The 11,829-nt window shown below is 38.5% G+C and overlaps 1 protein-coding gene across 1 annotated transcript in view; it reads left to right on the top strand.

The window, feature by feature from the left end:
* VPS36 (vacuolar protein sorting 36 homolog (S. cerevisiae)) overlaps nt 1-11,516 on the top strand; it is a gene marked incomplete at its 5' end in the record, with an annotated part of 18,796 nt that extends 7,280 nt beyond the window's left edge. The window contains 9 exons of the mRNA XM_009867787.1: nt 1,852-1,938; nt 5,706-5,738; nt 5,852-5,929; nt 6,335-6,469; nt 7,391-7,456; nt 8,006-8,070; nt 8,549-8,633; nt 11,263-11,339; nt 11,423-11,516. Of these exons, the coding sequence (XP_009866089.1) occupies nt 1,852-1,938; nt 5,706-5,738; nt 5,852-5,929; nt 6,335-6,469; nt 7,391-7,456; nt 8,006-8,070; nt 8,549-8,633; nt 11,263-11,339; nt 11,423-11,516 (720 nt within the window). The remainder of the gene's footprint in view (nt 1-1,851; nt 1,939-5,705; nt 5,739-5,851; nt 5,930-6,334; nt 6,470-7,390; nt 7,457-8,005; nt 8,071-8,548; nt 8,634-11,262; nt 11,340-11,422) is intronic.
* Between the last annotated feature and the right edge of the window lie 313 nt (nt 11,517-11,829).

Raw genomic sequence — 11,829 nt, 5'->3', positions numbered from 1 at the left:
CTGTAGAGAAAACGGCCCAGCCCCCGCCTCTCTACAACCTCCCTTCAGGTAGTTGTAGAGAGCGATGAGGTCTCCCCTCAGTCTACTCTTCTCTGGGCTAAACAGCCCCGGATCCCTCAGCCTTTCCTCATACAACTTGTGTTCTAAGCCCTTTACCAGCTTCGTAGCCACCTCTGTGCCCTCTCCAGCACCTCAATGTCCCTCCTGTAGTGAGGGGCCCAAAACTGGGCACAGTACTTGAGGTGAGGCCTCACCAAAGCCGAGTACAGGGCCATGATCACCTCCCTGCTCCTGCTGACAGCACCATTCCTGACACAGGCCAGGATGCTGTTGGCCTTCTTGGCCACCTGGGCAAACTGCTGGCTGATGTTCAGCCGGCTGTCCATCAACACCCCCAGGTCCCTCTCTGCCTGGCAGCTCTCCAGCCACTCCTCCCCAAGCCTGTAGCGCTGCTGGGGGTCGTTGCGGCCAAAGTGCAGGACCTGACATTTGGCCTTCTTGAATTTCATGATGTTGGCCTTGACCCAGTGATCCAGCCTATCCAGATCCCTCTGTAGAGCCTGCCTACCATCAAGCAGATCGGCACTTCCACCCAGCTTGGTGTCATCTGCAAACTTACTGAGGGTGCACTCCATTCCCTCGTCCAAATCATTAATAAAGATGTTAAACAGGGGTGGCCCCAATACTGAGCCCCGGGAGTCACCACTTGTGACCAGTCACCAACTGGATTTAACTCCATCGACCACAACTCTCTGGACTCAGCCATCCAACCAGTTTTTCACCCAGCGAAGCGTATGTCCGTCCAAGCCAAGAGCAATGAAGCTGAAAGATTTTCAGTCTTAATTATTATTTCTTTTTTATGTCTTTTTGTGGCCGGAAGTCAGATACATAACATGTATCTTACATAAAACTCTTTGGAACCTGGGTATGTTTCATGTAAATGTATATTTTAATCGGGCGGTTGTTACAGTGAATCTCTTCATCGTATGTTTGAATTGCCTTCTTTATCTGTCTACCTGCTTCTAGGTTAAAAATGCTGATAAACATGTAGATGTTTCTATATATTAATATTTCTAATATATTGAACATATACTACTATATGAATGAAGTAGCACGATTTAAAGATTATTCGGCATCAGATTGCTTGTCCTCCTTTGTAAATGTAGTACCTATAAACATAGTTGCATTTGGACTAAGTGGGAAGGCTGTACCCTGCATCAAGAATCCCTGAATGAACACCTCTCCTGTCGCTATTCTTGAGTCTTAGCAAATCATTAACACCAGAGCTAAGCTTTCCAGTCCAGAGATTTGGAGGGCTGGCACCACTGCCACTGCAGTACTGGCCTTTCGAAACCACATTTGGCGTCAAATAAAAGGTTTACCATCGCCTCCAGTCTGACTTCTCAGCAAGGTAAATTAGGCCGCATTTGGCATTGTATTCTCGTGGCTATGTTTCTTCAGGCTAGATTCTTGAGGTAATCATGTTTAGATACCCTCACGCATGTCCACAGCTCTGGTATGGAAGTTCATGTGGACTTGGGAGGCTTTAATTGAGATGAGCTGAAATGCTCAGCCTGGATCAGGCTGTTAAGCATCTTCATATTAATAGCTTTAATATAATAATCTTATCATCTGTCTACTACAGCAAATTCAAATATGCTTTACCCACACTGTTTATTTTTTTACACTAGTTTAAAAGACACTTTCAAGAAATATATGAAGTATTGTATGCATGATAACAGCTCTTTGCAGGAACATTTCCTGTCTTCTAATGTAAGGTTTTTCACAGTGAGGCGGATGAGAAAACTTAGTATTTCCTATTTTGATTCCTTTCATTATTTTCTTTTGCAGGCAGGAAGAGTAAGGGCTGTAGGAATCGTAGGGATCGAAAGGAAATTGGAGGAAAAAAGAAAAGAGACTGACAAAAACATTTCCGAGGTAAATACTACTAAAGTTTCAAGGTTGACCACCTGCCTGAGCCATGTACTTCATTCACACTTTCTTTTAGGGGCAATTGAGACCATTTATTGTTTTTGTTGAGAAGTCTGAATCGATTAAGAGTGTATAATTTCTAATTACTTACTTTGTTTAACTGGCTTTTAAATGAATGTAAAGGCACTTAATTTAAACAATTCATTTTAAGAAGACTATTCTTTAAAGCTAATGGGAAGTCTGTTTATAAAATTAATTTTGGTAGAACTGGGAATCTGAGTTCAGTGACTTTTCATCAGAGGGAGCAGAACACAAAGGCATCTGCAGAAAGAGACTACTACAAGTTTAGTGGTTTTTAATATATTTTTTTTTACAATTAGATTTTGTTTCAATTGAAAAATGAATGTATATTAAGAATACACTGATGCAAGTGTCTGCACATAACTGTGGTCAAGTTAGGTTTTAATTTTAAAAATATTAAATTTTTAAATGTTGGTTTTAAATTTGTAATCCCAGTAAAATGTTCTGCAGTCCAGACATCAAAAAAATGTTACAAGTATGTTTGAGAAATAATCTGGTCTCGATGGAGGCCATCCTTTTCCCCAGAAAACAGCACAGTAGTTGAATTCCAGATATCAATAATGATGGAGAACAAAAGCAATTAATTTCGTCATATATACCTGCAAACAGTATCCTCAAAAATAGCCTGGTTCTGTGTTGGTAGTAGAGATTATTACAGAAGTATTTATAAACTGCATGTAACAGATTTGTTCTTGTGGCAAAGCTTTGTGGGATTCAGTGTTTTGGAATAGAAAAGGCATTCACTGCTCCCATACCTTATGGAAATGATAGTACTTTTGCAGGCTGCATGTTGTTCCAGATACTGGTAGCGTTAAACTTTTTCTTTGTTGCTTATGAGGAACATAGTGAATGAAGTTCTGTGTAGTTCAAAAGGTATTGTGCTTATATGCATGCGTATACAGTTCAAAAGGCATTGTCTGGTTATTTTTTCCTTCAGTAGCTTTGTCAGAGGGTAAAAGAAACCCATTTATACATGTTGTAGGAACGGAGGAAAACCGTGACTTGTAAAATCTTGCCTTCCTCCAGCTTTAAATGTTACAAATGACTTAATTTAAAAAATGGTGCCCTGGCTTCCAGGAAAAGGCTTCCTGCATCTGCTGTTCGGTGCTGATAAGAATCCAGTTCTTTAGGCTTTTGTTTATCTGAGGAAGTTCCTGTTAGGTGTGTGCACATTCCCCTTTGTTTCCAGGCCCGCCCTCTGTGAGTCAGGCAGAGGAGGAGTTCAACACAGCTTGCTGTTTGTTTCACTAAATTAAGGGCTCTTTTGATGAGCGATGTTTTCATGCAAGTTATAGAGATTAGAAAGAAGCTGGGAAGAGCCTCGTAAGAAAACTTTTTGTTGATACCATATACAAGTGCAGTAGAAGGGCTTTGATTTACACTAGAGATTGGGAAAGCTATTGTAAATTACTGAATTATACTCTGCCCTCCTCCTCTATTCCGTCCTGGTGAGACCACACTTGGAATACTGTGTCCAGTTTTGGGCTCCCCAATTCAAGAGAGACAGGGACCTACTGGATAGAGTCCAACGCAGAGCTATGAGGTTGATTAAGGGACTGGAATCTTTCTCCTAGGAAGAGAGACTGAGAGAACTGGGGCTGTTTAGCCTTGAGAGGAGACGGCTGAGAGGGGATCTTATTAACATATACCAATATGTGAGGAGTGGGTGTCAAGATGAAGAGGACAGTCTCTTTTCAGTGGTACCTGGCAACAGAACAAGAAATAATGGGTTTAAGTTAGAACACAGAAAGTTCCACCTCAACATGAGGGAAAACTTCTTTACTGTGAGGGTGACAGAGCACTGGCACAGGCTGCCCAGAGAGGTTGTGGAGTCTCCTTCTCTGGAGACTTTCAAAACCCATCTGGATGGAAGTGTTCCTGTGGGGCTGCCCTAGGGGATCCTGCTCTGGCAGTGGGGACTGGACTAGACGATCTCTAGAGGTCCCTTCCAGCCCGGAACATTCTAAAATTCTAATTTGGCCATAGGAAGTAAGAAGAAATATTTCAAAGAGAACCTTTTGTTCTGATGGAGGTGGATTATTGTTACACAGAAGTGTCTTGTCTTTTCTCCCTTTGGACATAGGTTTGTGCCACCTAGTTTTGGATACCTACTGTAGGTACCAAGCATTAAGAAGCCAGGCTTCTCCAGGCAGTGGAGAAACTTTGGCATGATTAGGAGGGATTCAGATGAAAAGCAAACTCTGACCCTTTCTGGCGGTATCTCTTTCTCTTTGCGTGTTGAATCTTAGACCAGTAAGTTCCTAAGTAGGGTGCCTAAATGTAGATGGGAACAATTGGGTCTTTCTGAGCAAATTCTGCCAAAACACGTCTTTTTAGTGGGGGATTAGTCAGAATAAGCTAGGAATCACATAGAAGCTGTAGGCCAGATGTATTTCGGGTCATTTGACACACACTAACTGAACAACCTTCTTTCCTTGTGGCTGGAGACGTTGGGTGCTGCTGTCTGGCGAGCTTTAGCTGAAAAGGTTCAGGAATTTTTCTCACAGCAGTTGTTCAGAAAAGGTTGTTCGAAAAGGTTGACCGCCAGGGCATGTTGTCGTGTGTTTGAGAGAAGCCAGTGAGAAGGCTGAGGATGGGAGAAAAAAGAGCTGCTTTTAGTACAGTTGCATTAAGGTAGTTGCTACCTCTTTTTATTATCTTTTTACATTATTTTAATTTTTTTTTAGTTGGTTATCTTTATAAAACTTGAATATACCTTCAGCTTTTTAAGCCTGAAAATGCCCTTTGTGGGTTGTTGTAGAATTGTTGTATTTAAGACTGTAGCAGTTTACTCAGCTTTATAGACTTGATATCAAGTGTGGCCCTGTGATGGATGTCCAGTTTATTACCTATTTTTTTGTGGAAGCAAAATAAAAAGTTTCTTAGACTAGAAAAAGAATGTTTTGTACAACTACCTTTTTTTCTTGCTCTGGCAGGTATTTTGGGTTTTAGGTCTAACAACGAGAGCTTTCAGAGGATGCTTTTTCTCTAGTTTTTAATCTTAATTTATTTAAATCTGATCATTTGTCTCATAGACCTTATGCATTTTTTTAACTTTTACTTGTTTATTAAGATAGCACCACTGTTCCAATCTATGCAGTATTTAAATAAAGAGATGTTGCCACACATTTTCGGGTATTTTGTCTCTTCAATTAAGCAGCCATGTGAAAGCATTTACCTTCTTGATTATTTCTTTCTTAGTAACTTGCGCTGATTAAAATTGTCTTGTCAGCTACTTCTGTAGCTTTACAACTGGCTTGCTGCTGGCCAGAAGCAATAGATTTTCTTGAGTGAGGGTTAACTGTTGGGGAAAAAAACCTACCGAGAAACCTTTCCAGCTCTAAGGAGAACATAATAAACTTGGGCAGTTTAATCTTTTCTAGACCTCAATATCTCATTGTTTCTTCCTATCATGTTGACTTCATAAATCATATTGAAGTAGTGTTCACATACCAGAAAGGTGTGTGCTTGATTCTTTTCTTCATTTTTTGTTATTTATGGATTATATAATTTTGATTTTAAGACACGATATGAAACATATATCAACCAGTTCATACGTAATACCTTACATTGTAACATACTAATCTAAAGGGATAACAGCTCTTATGAATAGCTTGGATAGGTGGACAAAGATCAATGAAGCTAAATGCCCTGATTATACTGATCTACAGTTTCTTTTTTTTTTATTTCAGGCCTTTGAGGATCTTAGCAAACTGATGGAGAAGGTATGGCATGTGTCACTTATCCAAATAAATTTATGCTTGTTTCCTCAGTTTTAAGCATGCTTTTCTCTGTTGAGCTGAAAGTTAGCTTACCTACGTGTCTTTTTTGTTGATAGGCTAAGGAAATGGTGGAGCTATCCAAGTCAATAGCTAATAAGATTAAAGAAAAACAAGGTGACATCACTGAGGATGAGGTAAATGAATTTTGGTTTTCAAGTCAACAGAAATGTTCCTATGCAAAGCAAAAAGCTATTTGTGTAATACATGTAATGTTAATAAAGAACACTTCATGGTTGAGGTTTTTTCTGTTTTAATTTTACGTGATGTGAAAATTACTTAATTGTTTAGTAGTAACTTTTCTTTTGATCTTTCTTAAAAGCCAATATTTTACTGCCTTTGTGTAAATTCTTGTATTTTTAAGCTCGGCTTTTCAAAAATCACTTGATGTAAGCCTTGCCTTCCCTTTACTAATAATCGACTTTATTGGTAGTAAACTGAATGGATTTATTCACAAAAATTGCCTTACGGTAATATAATCAAATACTTTTAAAACCCAGAGTCGTTCACCAGCTGATGTATTTTTTTATTTATTTGTTTAGACTATTAGGTTCAAATCCTATCTGCTGAGCATGGGTATAGCTAATCCAGTAACAAGAGAAACTTATGGATCTGGTACCCACTACCACATGCAGCTGGCGAAGCAACTCGCCGGGATACTGCAAACACCACTGGAGGTAAAGGACCTAATTTTGCGCTGGCATTTTTCACACATTGTCAAATTTTGATGTAAATGTGTTTTGGCTCTATACTGTGCCTCTTCAGAGTTTCGGATTTAGCAGCACAGCCTCATTTTCAGTGCCTATGGAGGGAATATGTATCGTCTTTCTGAATAAGAAAGTTGAAATACAAGAGCTTTTTCTTGGGAGGAATGGCATCTCAGCTTCTAATTTGCAAAATATCAGTGATATTCAGAAAATCATACTAAAAGTCTCTCTTCTATTTGAACAGTCTTGTATTCATCCCTTGCTGCAGAATATTTTTTTTTAAAAACAGGAGTGAAACAACAGTGACTTTGCAAATATAAGTAGTCCTTAAACGGCTTTAAAAATACTTATTTTGCAAGTATAGCACAGAGTTATTATATAAATTACCCCCCCCTTAGTAATATCTCATATTTTAATTCCTCTGAATTTAGGAATCTCACTGAAAAGTTAATTTCATTTTGCAACTTGTAAGGCTTTGTATCTGCTAAAAAGCATGTGTTACAGTATTTTTGTGAAAGCTATGTGCTACCTACTATGATCAGAACGAAAAACCGAGTGTGTCTGAAAAGTAAAAATGGTAAATTGATCAATAGATTTAATATATTGAAATTTCTCATTCCTGTGATTTTTTCCTCTGCTTTAAAATCTGCTTCCTCTGCTTTAAAATTCAGTCTTTGGATGTAGTATCTGTGTTGCATTTTAAAATGATTAGAGAAGGATATAATACAACAAGTTACCTCTCATGCTAGAAATACGTGGTATTGCCTGTGGGTTTTATTTTTATTAAGGCCTATCATTTAGCCTCTCTGTTTCATTACTCAAATGCAAGTTGAAGTCACTGTGTTTACTAGATTAATGCTGTTTCTCTGACCAGTCTTGTTCTTCACACAGGAGCGAGGAGGGATCATGTCACTCACAGAAGTGTACTGTCTGGTGAATCGTGCACGAGGATTAGAGGTGAGAAATTGGTTTTACTAAATATTTTATAAACTCTACTTGAGTGATAAAGCGATTAAAGGAAAATGATAAAAACGTTCCTTACTAATTGCTCATTCTACCTGTCTGGCAGCATGAAGTGGTGAGCCCTTTATTAAAATTAGGGGGGTTTACCTCTTTCCTTTTTCTTCTTCAATGTAATGTTTATGTAGCTTCTGTAAGTTTTCCTAATGTGTGTTCCTCTTTATGATACCATATAAAAAGGGTAATCCAGCCTTATCTAGAAAGAAAACTGAAAGGACAGAAAATACTAAAGAATAGTGAATGGTGGTTTTTCTGTTTGGTTGGTTTACAAAATACATCAATTCTTTTGGCAAACAGGAGAAGAAGGATTATTATAGAACACATAGTAAGGGAACAGAAAGGAGTATGGAAGCCAAGAAAATAGACTCCACAATAGAAAGGAAGAAAATTAACAATGTTCTGTAGCTGTTGTTACTAAAACTGTTTTGGTGTTGTGCTGTATACTTGAAATACCAGCTGTGAATAAATGTTTTACTATTTTAATAGTTGCTGTCACCAGAAGATTTAGTAAATGCTTGTAAGATGCTGGAGTCACTGAAATTACCGCTGAGGTGAGAGTTTTACAGATGTGTTTATAAAACACTGCGCTCGCAAGTCAGACCATGGTGCTTGGAAGACTCAGTATTTTACCTGCAGTACATTTTTTGTTGTGTTGGGATTTATTTATTTTTTAAACATAGCCATCATTTGCTTAAAGGGTGCTGCTGTGTGCACCAATATTAAAGTATGACTTTTTAACCATGGTTCACCCTGCTAGGAAGACTATATTCTTTTCACTTCGAATATTTTTTTTCATACTAGGAAACTGTTAAAACTAAGCCCAGAGACATGCCCTCCTCTTTTCATTCTCTTCAGATTTTGAAGATGTTTTTAATGTTAATTTTACAGGGTTATTGTGGGGGTTTTTTTTCTTGTTTTCTTTTTTTTTTCCTTTTGTAATGTGATTAGAGGTGTGGATGCATTAGAAATGTGACCATGGGTGATGTGCGCAGGGTTTTTAGTTACTTTGATTCTCCCTTTTGATTTTAGGCTTCGGATATTTGACAGTGGTGTGATGGTGATTGAACTCCAGTCTCATAATGAAGAGGAAATGGTAGCTTCTGCTTTAGAGACAGTAAGTGTGCTTCATTCCCTTCACTATTCTGACTGCGCTGGGGAAATTTAAACATGTTGGGTATAAAAACTCGAGGTACAGGTCCTTTTGAAGTTTTGAAATACAAAATATTCTGCTTCCAAATCTTCTGACAGTAATACTTAAATAGCACTTTTCATCTTCACAGTGCTGTGCAGGCAATAATCTTAGTCATTGCTTACTCCTTAAGGAATAAATCACTTTTCTGTCTCCTTTCAAACTTCGTTAACCTTCAGTCTTTCTCCAAATCTTTTGCGCTGTAGGATGAAATTCATGGCCTGAATTAAGCACTTAATTAAAGGAAGTGGACTTCAGACGCTCTCCACAATGTGCTTGAAGCAGTGAAAGTATCTTCAGTGTTGATAGAGACACTTGTTTGGTCTTGGTTTATTTTATAAGTAGCGCATTGTACTTGTAACATCTTGTACTGAATTTGCTGCTGTGAAGAGCACTTGGAGAGTAGTGCGTATAGAATTAAGTTAGCTTCATCAGAGAAAAAAAATACATATATATTGCTCAGTGTGATAACCTTTCGTGATCTTGCTGCCTTTGGACTCAATAGAGTCCTGCTATCTCAACGTTTGATACATTTTCCTGCATCTTTTTCAGTGGGATGTAATTTTTTGTTTCTCAAAGTTGCATAAAGCTGATTCAGTGTATCCAAAGTTGAACACCAAAGTGAAAGAGGATTTTGACTTGGGCAGCCACAAAAAAGTAGAGCTATCACAGACACCGCACACAAGGTAGACTCTTCATAGAATCATAGAATTCTATCAACTGGAAGAGACCTTGAAGATCATTGAGTCCAGCCTTTGTCCCAGCCCCATCAACCTACTAAACTATGTCCTCCAACGCGACATCCACCCGTCTCTTAAACACCTCCAGGGACGGTGACTCAACCACCTCCCTGGGCAGCCTGTTCCAATGCCTGACAACCTTCTCAGTACAGAAATTCTTCCCAATATCTAACCTAATATCCTAACCTAATATTCTCCCTAATATCTAACCTATCTTCAGTGCATTATGTTTGACTGGTGCCATCTAGCTTTCTCTCATCAAGATTTTTAGATATGAGAAATGTATATAGGCTGCTAAAAACTTCCATCCTAAACTATCGAAACTAAAAGACATAAATCTTTCAATATATGTTCATCCTTTCAGCTTGTTTTCTTATATATGCAGAAGAATACCTAGTCCATTTTAGGATTTTTTTCTGATTATTTTTGGTTTCAAAATATTTTGTTGCCTTCAGTAAAAGTGCTTATGTCCTTGAAAGGAAAGGAAAAACCTTTTCTTGATAACAAATGAGATCAACTTGCAAAAAGCAACAGATGGTGGATTTATTACTGAAGTGCCTTTTTTATTTTCGTAAAATGAGACTTTAACTCTGTAGAAAAATATAAAGGAGAGGCTTTGAATGAGGAACGTTAGTCCATAAGGGAAAGGGAAGATGAGATCACGCTTGTAGCCAAAAGCACCCTATATTCTGTGTGTAATGCACAGTAACGTGAAACTTCTGAGAAGGAGTGAGAGGAAGTCACAGGGTTTCAAACAGGAGAACGATGGGATTCTGAATGGCTGGTGAACAAAGGAGATGACATGGAAGTGAAAGGAACCCAAGTCACCCTTGATGAGAGTAGTGGTTTGGGAAGGAAAGATAATTAATCATCCATATGCATTTTAGATTGTATAGCTGACTCCCATTACTCGGATTTGATGACTTAGCTTCACAAAATCTCAAGTTAGGACTAATTTAATCTGAGTTTCTGTAAAAAGACTACTGCTGAGGATGGTGCAGTCTACCCTGTTATGGGAGAAGCGGGAAATGTCAACTGCATCTGAATTTACAAGTTTGCTTGTATCTGAAGCAATGGAGAAATGGAAGGCTAATAAAATACATTTCTAATATTTTAAGCATCCACATGTCCAACCTGTGTGAGAACGTTTTGATTTCAGCAGGTATTGGCTAGTGTGGTTCAGACAATGGGGCCAAAGTTTTGAGTCCCTGAACTGAACCTGTCTTTTGTGTCAACTGAACGTGATGGTGGCTTTTCCTGATTCCTCTAGTACACAGTAGCACAGGGTGGAGTACTAAGGTTCGGGGATTTTTCTACAGGCAGTGGGGATTCTTTAAATCCCATTAAAATCAAATTCTCTGCTTCCATCTGAAATGACTTAAATTCCTAAATCAGTGACCTACCCTGAACAGATCTTTTATTTCTTCATTTCTTCACTGTTTGCAAAATCAGTTATTATAGTTGGGCTGTATAAACACGGTTTGTGACAGTGTACTGAACTATTCTACTTCTTCCGCTCATTTTGTCCCAAGGCAAGGGTACCATGTGATTTTTCTTTTACAGATTTAACTCTTTTCTACATTCCTTTTTTTATACTTGGCAATTTTCCCATAACACAGAAGAGGTATTTTTTAAGGGGAAATACTCATAATTATTTTTGCCTTTTTTTTAAATGCATACAAACTAGTTGTCTTTACAAGTGATTTCCCACCAATTTATCACTTCACAAACCTAGCTCTGGTTCAGTAGCTGAGAGAACTTCATTGTTCTCTTAATGTCACAGTTTGTTTATTTGTATGCTTGTTTTTTGACAGGTATCTGAAAAGGGTTCTCTCACAGCTGATGAGTTCGCTAAGTTAGTGGGGATGTCTGTACTCTTAGCCAAAGAAAGGTAAGTGATAACTGCTGCGTTTAATACCTTCGTTATCATGTTGTCCTCCAGTAATACAGCACAACTTCGTTTGCTTTCTCCAGACTGCTTCTTGCTGAGAAGATGGGCCACCTTTGCAGAGATGATTCAGTGGAAGGCTTGAGATTCTACCCAAATTTATTTCTGACACAAAGCTAATATAGTTGGTGTACAATTTTTTATGTGACATTTGCAGAAGAGAGCGGAGGACAGAACGCTTCCAACAACCGACTTTAGAGTTTTTATTTTGTTAGTCAACCGCAACAGAGTCGAACATGGCAACGCTTTACAGCTCTCAGGTATTTCAAGCGCTGAATCCTCTTGGGTGGAACTGGAAGGAAACAGAAGGCACCAAGTCAGAAGCGTGTTAATTGTCTTACGCCGGCTCGCTCGCGTTTCACATTTCATTTGATGCACTCTGTAGCTTCTCATTTCCAGAGAAGTCTCGTGAAGATTCCACACAAGTGAAAGT

The sequence above is a fragment of the Apaloderma vittatum genome, unplaced genomic scaffold (genome assembly GCF_000703405.1).
Source record: "Apaloderma vittatum isolate BGI_N311 unplaced genomic scaffold, ASM70340v1 scaffold2884, whole genome shotgun sequence".
Taxonomy (NCBI): Eukaryota; Metazoa; Chordata; class Aves; order Trogoniformes; family Trogonidae; genus Apaloderma; species Apaloderma vittatum.
This window is presented reverse-complemented; position numbering and strand designations above follow the sequence as displayed.